Source organism: Anomalospiza imberbis, chromosome 9 (assembly GCF_031753505.1).
Source record: "Anomalospiza imberbis isolate Cuckoo-Finch-1a 21T00152 chromosome 9, ASM3175350v1, whole genome shotgun sequence".
Taxonomy (NCBI): Eukaryota; Metazoa; Chordata; class Aves; order Passeriformes; family Viduidae; genus Anomalospiza; species Anomalospiza imberbis.
In genome coordinates this window covers 30,849,510-30,865,999 of record NC_089689.1, presented here as the reverse complement: position 1 = coordinate 30,865,999, position 16,490 = coordinate 30,849,510, and the positions used below count along the sequence as shown (strand labels likewise).

The window sequence follows — 16,490 nt, the reverse complement described above, 5'->3', positions numbered from 1 at the left end:
TTTCCAGCAGCCTGGGCTGGGGCTGGGTCATGGCTCACTCCTGCTCATCTGGGCATGGCTTTATTTGATGTCTTGCTCTACTTTTCAGAACTTCCACACACCTAAAGTTCAGCCAAAGCACCTGAAACTTCCAAGATCCCTCCTTCCCTCCATCCCTTTGCTCTTGGAACACCCTGGACTCGTCCCCAAGGGGGTTGGTGACACGGTGGCCTTTGCTCTCTTTTACTCTCGTTTTGCTCTCCTTTACTTGTTCCCAGTTTTTATACTTCCCATGCTCTATAAAGTTATTTTTTCCCCTCTAAATTCTTTCCCTGTTCCTGTCCTTAACCTCACGTTTTGATCCAGGTCCCTGTTCCCATTTTACACCATTCCCAGATTCTTTAATAACTTTTTTCCTGACCTCTGCCACCACCACTGCTCATCCCAAGAAAGGATTTAATTCCCCAGCTCCTCCCCAGTGCCCATGGGGAAGAAATGCAGATTTGTTGGAATGCTTGGCTTTAAGTCCCTTTTGAGTTCCAAGCAACTTGGTGGAGCCCAAGGGTAAGGGCAGGCAGTGCTTTCCCGGTGCCCAGAGGGCTGCAGGGAGGGATGGAGGCACTGGAGCAGGATGCCAGGGAAGCTGGACACCCGGGAAGGTGTCCCTGCCCATGGGGCAGAGAGAGCTGGAAGGGCCCTTCCAGCCAAACCATTCCAGGATTCCCTGGGGCTGTGGATGGGACTCCCCAGCAATCCCCAGCTCTGACAGCTCTGGCCACCAGCCCCTGACTGCAGCTGCCCTGGCTCTGGAGCTGCCTGTGGGTTGGTTTTGGGATGGGGGGGTGGTTCCAGGATCCAGTCCTCCTGCTGAAGCAGCCAGGATTTCAGGCTATTTTCTTTCTGAGTTTTCTGTGTTGCATCAATCTTCATCCACCCACTTCTGCCTCCTCGTGGGGTGTCTCCATCCCAGCACTTGAGTGTCTCACTCCTCGGTGCCTCAGACACATTCCAGCCTCTCCATGACCCATGGCTGCACTCCTGGCATTCATCCCAGGGTTCCTAATCCCCCGGGGCAGGGGAGGGCAAGCAGCACCTTCCTTGCCCGATTATTTCATCCTTCCAATGGTTTTTCCCCCTCCCCCCCACCCTCCTCCTCCTCCTCGCATTCCCTAGTTTGTCATTTCTGGTGATGCTTCACCTGCAGCAATTCCCGAGGATGGATCAGCAGCTCCTGCCCACTCCAGTGCTGCTCCTCACCCTGAATTATTTTGAAGATCCCTCCTGGTGGCAGCTCTTGTCTCTGATTTTCCCATTGTTATGCAGAACTCCGGAGCCAGCTCATCCCAGAAACGCCAAGGGCGCGGGCTGGGCACGGATGCTTCTTTGTGCTCCTGCTTGCTCTGGCTCCCAGGGAGTCATTGCCAGTGTCCATCCCCCAAAAGTCCCAAAGCAGGGCTGTCCCCACAGCTCCCTGACAGCCAGGTGGGGATGGGCTCTGCTCCCAGGGAATGAGGGAGGAGGAAAAGCCCTGCGGAGGTTTAGTTGGATCTTTGGGAAAAGGTGAAGTCATCAAAGCCTTCCTTATCAGCATGTGGGATGTTGTCCACAGCTTTTCCCCTCACTGCAATCCCAGCATGGCTCCTGGAGTCCCGAAACTCCCTGGGTTTCTCCAGCTGCTCCCTCCATCCCTCAGATCACTGGAACTGCAGCTGTTCGGGTCCTGCTGGTGGGAAAAGCTTCCAGGGAGAGCCCAGAGCCCCTGCCAGGGCCTGGAGGGGCTCCAGGAGAGCTGCAGAGGGACTGGGGACAAGGGACAAGACCCAGGGAATGGCTTCACTGCCAGAGGGCAGGGATGGATGGGAGATTAGGCAGGAATTCCTCCCTGTGAATTCAGCCTGTCCAGTGGAAGGTGTCCCTGCCCATGGCATGGAATGACTTCAAGGGATTCAAGGTGTCTGCCAAGCCAACCCATCCCAGAACTCTTGGGTAGGAACAGGCTGTGTTCCTGCAGCCCCTCTGGAGCAGGGCTTTCCAGGATGAGGGAGCCCAGCTCCCTCTGCCGAATGGGTTTCCATGCTTTTATTCCAACGGGTTGGCAGGAAAGTAAACAGGGCAGACGTGCTCACATGAACAATCCAGTTTCATTTTAATGGAATGTTTATTCACAGCCAGTTTAATATTAATGGTAAATTGATCTCTGGAATTTTTTCCCCATCAAAAATTAATGTGTTACACTCTTTGCTCTTGTGCATGGAAAGCATCTCCCAATTAATTGGGAGATAACCACTGGAAATCCAACACTGCCACTCAGCCAGTCCCAGGCCATTCATTTCCTTAAGTGCACAAGCACTCCATGAATAATTAATAATGATTAATAGTGGTATTAAACTATTACTGGTGGATCAGGGGAGTGGAGCAGGTACCAATTTGTGATTTATAGCCGGGAAACAGTGAGGAATTTGGGAAGGAATGAATCCCTGTTTGAGCTGGGTACTGCACACCCTGTGAGTGGATGCATTTCAAATGTGACTTCACACATACATGGCCACGCAGGTGCCACCTTTGGGGCCTGGAGGATTCCCAGACTTTTCCAGGGATTTGAGCAAACTCTCCCCAGCTTGGTCTAAGGTGGGAGTTGGACGCTCTGGATTCTCTCCCACGAGGGAGGGGGCAGAGGTGTCCCAGTGCCACGTGGGGTGTGACACAATTATTGTGGGGTCGAGCCAAGGGAAGGGCAAAAAGGATCTTTTTCCATGGCAGTGAGCCAAGGAGCAGCCCCACAACCTCCATCCACGGCAGGATCCACGCTTCCCCTGGAGAAAGCTCCGTGCTGGGCTGCTCTGCACAAGGCAGGAACGTGCCTGGGCTGACAACATTAATATTGATTAAAGGGTTTATGACTAAGTGTGAGGAGGAAGCAGAAGCCTGTGCAGAGCTCGGAATAATTTGGAGTGGTTATTTTTGGGCCAGGATGAGATAATGGATTTACACTGAGTCAAGGGCCGGGTGCTTCATCCCATTCCCAGCCTTTTTGGCTTTGGGTTCCAGAGTATCCCTGAGCACATCACCCCTGGGCCACCCTCCATCCTCCTTCCCTCAGGGGCAAACAGCACCTTGTGCAAATTCCACTGCTCCTTTCCCGGTGCTTTCTGCCTCATCAGCACCTCTTGAATCCATAAGGAAACCAGAGAAGCTGGAAAGAAATTAGTAAATGTAATTAATCAGGAAAAACTTCTCCAAAGCCTTCTTTCCATATGTTTGTTTGCTAAGCCATGGATTTTCCTTGGATGTTCTCACACAACCAACCCACTGAGATTAAAGAATTGTTCAAATATTCAACACGGAAAATCTGAAACATTCCAGCCATTCAAAATAATGGTCTTGGGAAGCGCTGTTTGCACTGCTGGGATCCCAGAATGGGCTGGAACTGGGAAGGACCTTAAAGCTCATCTTGTCCCACCCCTGCCATGGGCAGGGACACCTTCCACTGTCCCAGGGTGCTGCAAGATCCATCAAGCTGGCCTTGCACATTCCAGGGATGTGGACAGGGCAGGGACACACCTTTATCCCTGAGCATTCCATCCTTCCCACCATGGACCATCCCATCCATGGTCTCCTGGAGGGAATTGCTGCTCCAATTCCTTCCATGGGGTTTGGAGCCAAACCCCTGCCCTTGGGGTCTCCAAGCATGGAAACGGGAGGAATTCCATCCAGCCACTTCCTTCAGTGGGACTGGGGAGGGAAAAGGCAGGAATTCACACCTTCCCCTGCTGTGACATTCATCAGAGGAGTGGCTGTGATTTTCCCTGTCCCTTCCCCACTCCTTCCAGAGGAAGGAGTCTCTCCTGCAGGAGAGCCGGATGATTCAGCGGCATGGAGCTCTCCCAGCCTCCCCTGTCTCCCTCGGTTGTCAGGGAGGATGGGCTGAGCTGAATTTTAACAAACCCGCTTCCCTGCAGCTCCTTCAGCACCAGCGGCGAAAAACAAACAGAGGCTTGGAGACATCCTGGGCACGGATCACACCCCATTGCAGGAGCTGTGTCCTGTGGAGATCCTGCTGGGAATCTCCTGCTCTTCAGCCCACAGAGATCCGCTGCACTGGGCAACTCCTGCTCTCTCCATGCAAGAGGGATATAAAAAAGGCATTTTATGCACTTTCATGTGTTTGGAAACAAATCCTCCTCCTCCAAATGTGTCCTGGATCCCTTTGCTTTGGAGTTTTTGAGATTCAGCCCCTAAAGGGGCTCCAGGAGAGCTGCAGGGGGACTGGGGACAAGGCAGGGAGGGAATGGCTTCACTGCCAGAGGGCAGGGATGGATGGGACATTGGGAATTGGGAATTGTTCCCTGGCAGGGTGGGCAGGGGCTGGGATGGAATTCCCAGAGCAGCTGTGGCTGCCCCTGGATCCCTGGCAGTGCCCAAGGCCAGGCTGGACACTGGGGCTTGGAGCAGCCTGGGACAGTGGGAGGTGTCCCTGCCAGGGCAGGGGTGGGAATGGGATGTCCCACCAGAAATCCATCCAGGATTCTATAATTCAGTCCCATGGAAATGGAATTTTGGGAAATTCCCTGTGGGAAGTTTGTGCCCTGCCCAGGCTGGATCCCCCCATTTCCTGCAGGATCCGGGAGCCTCGCTGGAGCCCCAAGGGATTCATCCCCTGAGGGATTCCCTCCCTAGCAGAGGTTGCAGAGCCCAGGGTGGAATTCTGTGGAAGGGCTGGATAAACAGAAAAGGAGGTGGAAGTGGGGGCTCCCACTCCTCGTGCTCCCCAGCCCCATCCCCTGCCTTGGCTCGGGTCATTCCCCATGCCAGCTTGGGAACCGGGAGCAGCTGATGCAGGCACCAGCTCCTTCCACAGCCACTTGCTATTTTTTTCCTGCAGAAAATAAATTTTTTAGGGTTTTTTTGCAGTGCCTGTCCTAGAGCATGGACAAGAAAGGTTGGCTATAAATTATGGAGGGCTGAGTCCTCTGTGGAAGGGGAAGGAAAATCCAGGGAGCCTCATGAAGGGGAGCACAGCAGCACCCTGCATGGGTGAGGATGAGCCAAGGGAGATGGGGATCCCACCAAAGCCTTCTCCTGGCTGTGGGAAGAGCTCCTGGGGCTCTCTGGCTGGGCAGGAAGCAGCCACATTCCACAATCCAACCCCGACCCTGCCAGCGGCTCCGGAGCCTTGGCAGGGCAATAAAAAATTCAGCAAAGGCAGTCGGAGAGAAAGGCAGGATCAGGGAATTCTTTAGGGTGGAAAAGACCTCCAGGATCATGAGTTCGAGCCTTGAAGCAGCATCTGAGCACAGAAACTTTAACTGGGCTCTGCTTGGGGAAGAGGAGGCAGCGTCCTCCTCCCAGCTCCTTCATCAGCTCTGCTGCTGGATTTGGGATGTGAAGGACGTTGGGAGCATCAATAGAGAGAAATGTGTTTTAGTCACTTTGTGGGGGAATTAAACAGGTTTTGCTTTGTCCAAACAGGGAAAGAGCAGAGCTGGGCAGAACCCACAGCTCAGAGCAGCCCCTGAGTCCCAGAGGAGAGGGAGCTCCTGGCTGCAGGGGAACGTGGGGAGATCCGTGTTCTGGGACCGAGCAGGATTCCAGCACTGGGACAAATGGAGCCTGGGCTGGGGAGGAGGAAGCTGTGCTGTGTAGGGACGTGAAATCCAGCATGGGCTGGCAGATCCAGCAGCAAACTTCCGCGGGAGTCTGGAATCCTTTCCTCGCTGTTTCCCCGCCTCCCCTGTGAGGAGCAGCTCCATCCCTGCTTTTCCAGCCACAAAGCCCCCCCGGCTCCTGTTCCACCCTTGGGCTCTGGCTCATCCCTCAGCAGTTTCTTGGGAAGCAACATGGTTTGGACAAAGAGCTCACCCCTTCCATGTCTTCCTGCCATTCCCTATTCCCAAATTTTGGAGCCCTTTGGAGCAAACAGAAGGGTTAGGAACATTCATCCTCCCCTCTAAGTTGCAGCCTCCAAGTCGAACCCAGGGACTTCCCAGAAAAAAAGCCCCATCCCTGTGTGGCTGGCAAAAAAGGAGATGGAGGAATTGGACTGGGGAATGATTTGCTCATCCCAGTTTTCCTCACCTTTTTCCATTTAGTAATTCCAGGAGCCAGTCCAAGGGGAGCCGCTCCTGGAGCGCACAAAGCTCACACCTCACTGGCTTCCAGCCCTGCACACGTGGCTCCTGAAGTTCCCTAATTCCAGCCTCAAATCCCAAATCCTCCATTTCACGGAGGACCAGAGACCCTGAAATCCTGCTGCGAAAAACGAGATTCCCAAAGAACTCTTGGGATGGGCTGAGCCTCCCCCCCACACACGGCCACGGCTGCAAATGAGGAAAGCCAAGCTCTGCCTCTCCACTGCTGCATTCCCAATTATTTTGACACAGAAGAGCCTGGAGTAGGGACAAATCCATCATTCCTTTGGATAATTTCAGTGTATGAGTGGGATTTTTAATACCCAGGCTTCTCCAGCTGCATCTTCCCATTTTTTAATGACATTTTCCCCATTTTCTGGAGCAGGCCTATCAATTCTCTGCTGCTTTCTTCCTCTTGCTTAATTGAAAAAGTCACTTCTTGTATTTAATGAGAATTTCTGCCCTATTCTAACCCTCTCAGAAGAGACTTTATCCCAAATCTAGTCCTAAAAACCCACTGCAAAACTTTCTGCTGCCATAAATCCATAAGGGATTCGGGACAGCTACTGGGGCTTACAGGGATTTGAACCCATGTAGGAAAATTACAGCTATTTTTCCAATTTCTGCCCATCTTTTTATTAATTCCATAATTTTCCCTTGTCTGCCAGTGCTGCTCTTGGCTTTGTCCAGGGAGATGGAGCCCCAGGAAGGGAAGGGAGCAGGAGAAGCAGTGGGTGGGTGGAGCCCTCATCCCTGGAGGCATTCCAAAGCCCTGAGGATGTGGCACCTGGGGACACGGGGCAGGGGTGGCCTTGGCAGTGCTTGGACTCCTGCAGCTCTTGCCCCCCATGGTTCCCCCACCCCATGAGAATATCATCCCACTTATTTTCTCTTTTTTTTTTTTTTTTTTTTTTTGGGAAAGATGTGTGGAAAATCTGGAAAACCTGGCCTGCAAACCAAGGCAGAGTGAAAACAAAGAGCTCCTGGTGTTGCTGCCGTGGGTTTTGGGGGTGATGGGAGAGCAGCAGTGGGGATGGGAGGGAGGGAGGGAGGAAGGGAGGGGAGGCTCTGATTCACAGTTCCCCATCCCACAATGTTTACAGCACTTGGGCTGGGAAAAATACCTGTTCCCAGGAATGCTCCTCAATAGGCTTGGCTTTCTCCTCGCTGCCATTGCTTAGTAACAGCTCTATTTTTAAATGCTAAGAGGGTAATAGACCAAAAAATGGGAGTTTACTCAGTTTCTGATCCAACAGGCACTAAACCCAGCGGGATGGGGCCCTTGGGATCGTAGGAGCTGGGCTGGGAGCTGTGGGACCAGGGCTAGGAGCTGCCCACACCAACTTTCAATGCTTCCAGCTGGGTGAAAAGAACCCCAAACTGGGAAATCTGTGCAGTCCTCAGCTCGTGGAGATCTCCTGGAGAGGGCATCCTGACCCTGTGAGGGATGGGATGCTCCTGGGGCAGCCACGGGAGGGCTCCTGGGGAAGGAAGGATGCAGGGAGCTGGGCCTGGGCAGCAGGAACAGGGCATTTTCAGGGGGAACCTCCTTCCTTAGGGCATCTGCTTCTACCCCAGCACCACTTCGGAAAGAAATCCCAAAATCCCAGACTGGTTTGGGTTGGGAGGGACATCAAACCCACCCAGTGCCACCCCTGCCATGGCAGGGACACCTCCCACTGTCCGAGGCTGCTGCAAACCCCATCCAACCTGGCCTTGGGCACTGCCAGGGATCCAGGGGCATCCACAGCTTCCATGGGAATTCTATTCCAGCCCCTCCTCACCCTGCCAGGGAACAATTCCTTCCCAATATCCCATACCTTCCTCCCCTCTTTCAGCTTAAAGCAAATCTCCAACAGTTTCTGCTAAAATGCATTTCCAGGAGTATCCAAACTTGCTAAAATCTGATTTGGGAAGCAGCTTGTGCAAGCCCCGTGGGTTGGGGAGCACCCCCTGTTCTCCCACTGCCCGATCCCACACGGCTGCACCGGGATGGCTGAGGCCACGTCCTGCCCGTGGGATCTTCCCTCATGGAAAATATCAGGATAAAAATAAACGGGATCATTTATCCCATGCCCCATCCACTGAAGGTCATGGAATTTTATTCGTTTCCCTGGGCTTTGCAGAATTCCCTCTATCCAGGCCTGGCACTGATGATTCCTTTCCTTTCTCAAGGATAAACTCCTGGAAATCCCTCGGGAACACGAGGAGGGAACAAAGGAGGGCCCAGGGCTAACAAAGAGCTGAAGACAGCTCCCTGAAGCCTTGTGCCACCACCACCCATCCTTGTGGGTTTAATCCGTTCCTGTGAGACACGTGGCATTACATTTGTGCCCAAACCCCGGTTTGGTGAAGAGGTGCCAAACCAAGGCCCGGGGGTTTGGGGACAGCAAAGCCCTCGCTGTGTGCGCCCCCGAGTGCCACCAATCCCCCTCCTGCTGCAAAGTGCCCGTCAGAAGGAAGCCACAGAGCAGAAGGAGATGCTGGTTTATTCTTGAGATCTCCCAGTGACGCTGCCGTGGGAGCCCTGCCAGGCTGCAGCTGCCTCTGCTCGGCTCCTGTGCCCTGCCCACGGAGGCACCTGGGCACGGCAGCTCCCCCAGAACCACCCCCAGAGGGGAAACCCGCCGAGGTGCCAGCACCCACGGTGCCAGGCATGATTTGGAGCTGTTGATTAGCGGAGCACGGCAGGGAAACAGGTGTTGGAGGGGAGATGATGGAAGGCGTGTTATGGACAGAGTGCTGAGGGTGGAGATGGCATTTCCCAGGGTATTCAAAGCCGGAGTGGCCATGGCAGTGAAGCCCGACGGAGGGGAAGCCTGGATCGGCTGCTGCGGGCTGCGGCTGCGAGGGGAAGTTTGCGCTGGGACGTTCCCGGGACCTGCCCTGGAGCTGTCCTTGGTGCCATTCCTGTTTCCCAGCTCCTCCCGGCACACGCGGGCTCCTCGCACACCAGCACGGAGCCCTGGAACGCTTCGGCTGGGAAAGACCTTGAAGATGTTCCAGACCCTTAAAAACCCATGGAGCTCCATGGCCAGGCACAAAGCCCAGCAGAGCCGGGCACCGCCTCCGCCCACGGCCACAGCAGCCCACATCTGGCACAGGAGGATTGTTCATCCCCGTTTTCCCTTTCCCGTTGGGACTGACGGTGCTCCGGGGCTGGGAGCTGCCCGGGGCTGCTCCCCCTCCCTCCCTCCCAGCTCAGCCCCAGGCCCGCGTTTCCATTTCAGAGGCAGAGAAAGCGCCCGTCTCTCGAAGAAGGATGAGAGAGAGGGACCGGAGAGAGCCCGTTCCAGCGTGGGTCCAGCTGAGGCTCTGCTCCTGCTGCGGTGCCTGCAGTGTATTTTTGCCACACGCTGCTGCGGAGTGCAGCCCACTGCAGCAGGGGAGGGAGGCGAATTCCCTTCCCCGGGCTCTGTGCTCTGAGGAGAGGCTGTGCACAGACTCTGGAGCAGCCCCCAGCTCTGGCAGCTCCGGCAGCAGGCGCTGCTGGGGAGCCTCTGCATCCCAGCAATCCCGGCTCCCCCACGCTGGCAGAGCAGCTGGCAGTGACCTTCAGCTGCTCTTCAGACCCAGCTCCGCCTGGGAGAGCCGTGCCCGGATCGTGGGGAGCTGAGAGGGAATTGTGTCTGAGAGGCAGCTGCGGGGAGGTTGGAAGCAGAGGTTTAAATACTTCTTGTAGACCAGGAGAGCTCAGCTGCTCCAGGGAGGAACTGAAATAGGAGGGAAGGGTTTGGAGCGCCACTTGATCGCCGGATCCCGGGAACTCCAAAATGGAAATTGGATCAGGGATTCTTCTGACAAAATTCCTGACCCCTGTGGCCAGCACTGGACATCCCAGTGGCTGCCAGGATACTCATGGAATCACGGAATCCCAGACTGGTTTGGTGAGAAGGACCTTAAAGCTCATCTCATTCCAGCAGGGACACCTCCTGCTGTCCCAGGGCACATCCCAGAGCAGGAGACTGGGATGGTCCCAGCTTCTCTCCTGAATTCCTTTGTCCTTTTGTCAGACAGGGAAGAGGGAGCAGTTTAATGTCCCGGTTGTTACATTTTAAAACAGGTTTTTAAGGTGCTTCCAGATGATAGAAATGGAATAATTGCAGTGTTAAAAGAAGAAATTAGTTGGTCCAGTTTTAAGAATTATCATTTTTGCAGGTCCAGCCTGATGATGTCATCGCTTCAGAAAAAATGAACTTTTTCCCAAATTACCTTTAGTACAGGGATGCAAATATCCCAAGTTATTCCAGTGTCATCCTGATGGAACAGCTCCAGCAATTCCTCATGCATAGTGACAATTATCCATTGCTTGCATGCTGGGACTGATGGGGGAGGGCAGCACCCGGCTGCTTTTTGGATTTCCATGAAGATTTTCCTTCCTTTTCCACCCCCATTTTTCATCTCCTAAATTCTGCCTCAATCAAAATTCTCAAACCCGTTGGCCATTTTGGGCAGAGCCTGCCAGGTCCCTCCTGCCCCAGCACTGTCACCCTCTGCCAGCTCCCAGCTGGACTCTTTGTCACCATCCACAGAGGATGACCTGAACCCCCCCTTGTGTCTGTGGCACCAGGGCCGTGCCTCACCCCCTCCTCTCAATCCCACAGGGAAAGGCTCCAGAAATGGAGATCAGCTTTATCTGGGAATACTTCAAGTAGTACTTGAGTGAACTTGGTGAAACCAGAGGGAAAAAAATATATTGGGAGTTCTAAAGGGAAAATGTTCAAAACTGTGCAGCTCTACTATGTATTGAACAGAAAGAGCTGAGTCCTTAAAACTGTTCCTTTTCTCTATAGTCCAGACTTTTAAAAAATGGGGAATAAAAATATCTTTATTTCAGGGTTATCTATGTGCTGCTTTGATTTACCCCCCTTCTTCCCAGCTGGGCTTGACCAGACCCTTGTGAGCCCAGACCTGCAGGACGCTTCTAGGGAACACATCCAGTTTTCCTGGGAAATTTGCTGAAAGAATTTCATTATTCTAAACCTTGCTTTAGCCAGGCCCACAGCAGGAAAGGGTTTTTTATAGGAGCTTGGCAGGGGAAATGCATGGAAGAGCAGCGGCAAAGCCCAGCTTAGGGACTTGTTCCACTGACCAGCTGGAGTCCTGCCTCAGCAGAGCTCAGGCGTGTGCTGGAACCCACATTTCTCACTATTCTGGCCTGCTCTTTGATGGCCTTGCTTTTCCTGTCTCCGCTGGACTCGGTGGAACCACTGCAGAACTGGTGTGAGATGATGGGAACTGAGGATTTCAGTTCCACAGCTCCAGCCTTGGCCTTCCCAGCTGCTGGCTTGGGGGGTTTGGTTCCCACCTCCCCCTGTGTTCCTCCCTCTCCATACTTGGCTTTTCAGGGAAGAAAAGTCTCTATTTTCTCAAGAAGAACTCGACCCTTCCAGGGGTTTTCCAGTTCCTTTGTGCCCTTCAGAATCTTGGTGTTTTTCAGGAACATCAGGAAAGGAAAGAACTCTCAGCTGTAACAAAAGATTCCTATCGTGTGCCACTGTGGATCTCCTGGGAGACAAATTTCCATCTCCTGCCTCCCAGAAGCTGTCCCTGTCCCAGCTGACACTGGACACCCCCCATGTCACCCCTGAGATCAGAATCACTGGCTTGGGTGGGAAGAGTCCTTAAATCTCATCCCATTCCCACCCCTGGCATGGCAGGGACACCTCCCACTGTCCCAGACTGCTCCAAGCCCCAGTGTCCAGCCTGGCCTTGGGCACTGCCAGGGATCCAGGGGCAGCCACAGCCGCTCTGGGCAACATTAAACCAGGGGGTGTGCGCTTTGAGCAAAAATGTTGGTGGAGTAAAACTTTTCCCACTCGGAGAGAGTGGGAGAGACTGGGAGCGTCCCCAGAGCAGGAATTCCTCCACCAGCAAGAGGCAGAGGAGAAGTCATTGTGCCAGGGATGATCCCCGTGGAACAGGGCTGGGGAGCTCGCTGCTGGACAAACCCTCCTGTGACCCTCCTGCAGCTCCCTGCTGCCGGGCAGATTCCACGGAGCGGGAAGAGCGAGGTGCTGACCTCACCCAGCACAGAGCTGTGGGGTCACCCTGTCACTGCGGCCGTCCCGTGTCACTGCCAGGCCTGACAGCAGCCGTGGGTGGCAGCGGCTGCCCCAGAACCCCGGAATGGGACACGGCAGCAGCAGGGCTGGCTTTGCTGCCTTTGGGAGCAGAAAACAGAGCTGAGCAGCTCCAGGACTTGCTGCTGCCACACCTGCTCTGAGGAGCACCAGGAGAGGCTGCAGGAGCCCAGCCCGTGGGCAGTGATGTGGTGGGAGGTGTCCCTGCCATGGCAGGGGTGGAACGAGGTGAGCTTTAAGGACCCTCCCAACACAACGCGTTCCGCGTTTCGCCGGAGGGTTCCCAGGATCGCTCCAGGTCACACACAGACACAGGGCAGGGTGGGACAGGGAGGGACAGCCACGGGTTTGTCCGGCTCTGTGCCGCGGTGGGTGATGCTCCCGGGGATGGAGGACAGCCAGGGCAGCCTCAGCCCCGGGCACGATGCCCCTGCCGGGTGTTCCCTATGACCCCCGCGTTTTTAGCCCGTGGTCTGTGACACCGCAGCCCGCAGGGGACACTGAGCTGTCCCCACCACTGCCCGCGCAGCTCCCGGGAAGCTGCGAGCCCCTTCCCGCACCTTGGCCCGGGTGAGGAAACGGCTCCCGCCGTGGGAAAGGAGCGATGCGGCAGCCGGGGGCTGCCCGAGCGCGGCCCCGGGGCCGTGGCTGGGGGCCGGGGGGATTCTCCGGGGATGCTCCGCTCGCGGGGCGCGCCGTCGGGACGGGGACGGGCGGCACCGCCTGCGCGCACCGCTCCGCATCACACCTGCCCGCACCGCATCCCCCGCACATCCCGCACGGCATCCCCCGCCCCGCATCCTCCCGCTCCGCTCCGCTCCGCTCCGCACCGCCCCGCTGGGGGGGCGCGGCCGCGTCCCGCCCCCCCCGCACCGCCCCTGCGCCGCCGCGGAGCGCAGCGCGGGCGCGCAGCGGGACCGGACCCGCCCCGCCGCCGCCGCCGCCGCCGCTTTGTGTCTGGGCGCCGCCCGCGGAGGCGGAGCGGGCCCGGCCCTGGGCTCCGCGGCGCGGCGGGGCGGGCGGCGGGACAGCCGCGGGCAGCCCCCGGCGGCGCCCGCGCAGCCCCCGCACCGCGGCTCGGCCGCGCATGGACGCGCGCTCCCGCCTGCACCGTGAGTACGCGGGGCCGGGGCCGGGAGGGGCGCGCAGCCCCCGGGGACGCCCGGGCCGCCCCCGCCCCCGGGCGCGGGGAGGGAGCGCGGGGCGGCTCCGCCGAGGACAAAGGAGCGCGGGGAGCGCTCGGTGCGCGCAGCCCGGGCGCGCTCCGCGCCGCCGCCCCCGCGCAGCCCCCGCGGCGCGGTGACAGCTCGGGCGCGATTCCACGGAACCTGCCTGCGGCGGGGGTCGGGCTCGGCGCAGCTCCTGGAAAATTCTGCGCCCTTCGCAGCGCCGGTGGAGGCGCGGGGAGGTGCGGAGGAGGCTCCCTCCCTCTCTCCATCCCTCCCTCCATCCCTCCTTCCCTCCCTCCGCGCAGGGACATCGCCGCCTCCCGCGGTCCCGCGTGGCGCTGCCGCTGCGTCCCCCGGCCGGCACCGGCCCGTTTTGTGTCCGGCCCGCTTGTCCGGCCCGGCCGCCCTGCTGAAGGCCGCCGGGTGCCCCGGCCGGGTGCCCGGGGTCTGGGGGCAGCGGGGCGATGGGCACCGGCTGCCCCCGCGCTGGGGGATTTGGGGGAGGCTGGGCAGGGGCCGGGCCCGGGGCGCTCGCAGCCCGCGCGCCCCGGGCCCGTGTCCGTGTCGCTGCCGAGGGCCAGCGAGTGCCGAGGGCACCGAGCCAGCTTTGCTCGTTTTCTCTGGGTGGCCGGGCCAGGGAGGGTCACGGACAGGAGAGCCCTGCTGAAAGTTCCTTGGGTTTTGGGAAACAGAAACGGTCCGATTGATAATTTTGCCGTGCCCCTTACTCCATCTAAATCCCTTCCTTTCGCTCCTGTCCATCCGTGATTTCCAGCTAAAAACTCCGGCCACGTGCTGTTGGTTGGTGCCTTTAACCTCAGGTGTTTGAGTGGGAATCATCCTTAGGAACAGCTGAAATCCAAAGCGTTTCCCTCAGCACTCCACGAGCAGAGAAGTGACTTCATCCGGTGGGTTTTGCTGTTCCGCATCTGCTCGCTCAGCTCCTCGCGGAGGAGGAGGAGGGAGGGAGGGATGCTCGCCATGGCAACCTCGCGGCGCAGATTGCAGCCACTCCGGGGAAGTAGCAGGACTTGGGAAAGAAACGGGAACAGCTGAGCTCAGAACAGGCAGGACCGGGGATGAACGGTGCCTCTCGGAAAGCGTGACCTGCTCTGGGGAGCGTTCCTGGTGTTCCTGGTTCGGAGGTGTGGGTGTGGAGAGGGAAGGAGCCTTCGGGGAGGTCACGGAGCTCCCTCTGCGTGCAGCCGCAGTGAGAGGAGGGCTCTTCATTCTCCAAACACCGTTAATTACTGTGATTATTCCGAAATTCAGTGATTTTATCATCCAGTGCCTTGCTGTGCCGTTTTACCTTGGTGTCCCTGTGAACTTTAACCTTGGCCTGTATTCCACCTGTAAAACTTTTCCTTGGATAAAGCAGCGTTTTTTATTTTATAATTACCTCACAGAGGAGGAGCTTTGCTCTGTGCTTCTGTTACCACTGATGTGAAATCCCTAGAAAAGGGGGGTTAGATTCCACTGATTTTAGCAGTTGCTGGAGTAACAAAACCATTTCTGGGTGCCTGGTGGATCTGAGGAGCTGCAGCTCGGTAGCAAACACTGCAGAGGGCTGGGCTGGAATCCCTGGGAAGGTGCTGCCTGCCCAGCAGCAAATTCCCCACTCCCTACACCAGCAGGAATTCCTCAGTGCTTCCCACAATGCATTCAAAATTGGTTAAAGTTTAAAATCCCACAAAAAGGACTTTAAAAGGAAGCTTGGCCACTGTCCCTGGAATATTTCAAGGCAGCAGCACCATTAGAGCCCCCAAAATTCAGATTAATCACCTCTGAGGTGTTTGCATCTGGACGAGGCTTTGCTGGGAATGTTGATCCTAAAGCAGAGACCCCAGGGATCCCAAACACAGCAGGACATGGCAATCCATGCCAGGACAGACTGGGGCTGTGTGGTGGCAGCCCCGGAGTCCCCCCAGAGCCCCGTGGCCACTGAGCCACCCCCGGGTCTGTCCCCTGGGCCAGCACCATCCCCTGGGGCTGCCGGGGGCTGGGCAAACCTGGGAGAGGCCTTGGGAGACTGGTGGACAGCAGGGCTTCAGAAATGGTGAATTTTATCCTCCTGGGCATTCAGGGAATTTTATTCTCCTGGAATTCAGCTGACACCCCCTCCCCTGCCCGGTGGGGGAGCAGAGGCTCCATCCCTGGGGCTGCTCAGGAGCCCGGCCGTGCTCCAGGGCTGCCCATCCCGGCTGTCCCCGCCTGGGAACGGGCTGGGGACGTTCTGTCAGCAGGTGGAGGAGGAGCTGCTCCCCTGCAGGGTGTGGATCCATCGGGCTGATCATCAGCACCGGGAAAATCCGCTGGGACACAGCTGGGGGCGGGAACCCACCCCCAGCACCCTGAGAGGTGTCCCAGGAACATCCAGGGCCACTTGAGAATCCCAATTAAGCATTTCGGTGGATGCGAGCCCAGCGCAGCCCGAGCTCCTCGAGGTGGTACCAAGCCCTATTTAAAGATTTCTAAGAGCCACGATGTGTCCTTGGTTTTCATCTCGGCTCCCTCTAATTTTAGCGTGGTTTCCGTAGGCTCTCATTTGCAGATTGCATCAAATCCTAGGACAAGGCTTGCAGAACTCGGGGCTGGGTTTTTTTTTTTTTTTTTTTTTTTCCTTGGGAATGCAGCAATTTGTCGAGAGCAGAGAAATCCTCCGTGTTTGACTGGGCAGAGCCGCCCCTCCTGGTGTGAGCTGCGGAGAAGTTGGGGAAGGGAGGAAGGTGGAGGGATGAGGAGGGATGGCTGGGAGCAGCTGGGAATGAGGCTGGAGAGCCCCGACAGCCCCGGGGAGAGGCTGCTGCTGGCAGGGCTGGAGCCAAGTGCAAAATTAGGGGAAGAAAGGAGCCTTAAATCCCCGCGCTCTGGCAAAGAGGAGCAAATACCGTGTTAATGGATCAGGTTCTGGTGAATAAAGAAGAAAAGAAGCTGTAAGATCAGGAAGGCTCTTTTTTTATTATAAGGAGGAGAACATTCCTCATCCTTTAGTTCCCTTGGATCCGGAGTGAATGACTTTAGAGCTACAGGAGTTTAAGCTCATCGGAGGAAAACGGTGCTTCTTTTTAATTTTTTTTTTTCCTTCCCGAATATTTTGCTGGGGAAAAGATTTGGAAATGAGAATCGGAGCC

General features: G+C 56.5%; 1 protein-coding gene across 1 annotated transcript in view; it reads left to right on the top strand.

Annotated features, from left to right (window-relative positions):
- Positions 1-13,196: 13,196 nt before the first annotated feature.
- Positions 13,197-16,490, top strand: part of LRRC7 (leucine rich repeat containing 7) — a 107,391-nt gene continuing 104,097 nt past the window's right edge. The window contains exon 1 of the mRNA XM_068198986.1: positions 13,197-13,302. Coding sequence (XP_068055087.1) covers positions 13,278-13,302 — 25 coding nt within the window. The 5' untranslated portion in view covers positions 13,197-13,277. The remainder of the gene's footprint in view (positions 13,303-16,490) is intronic.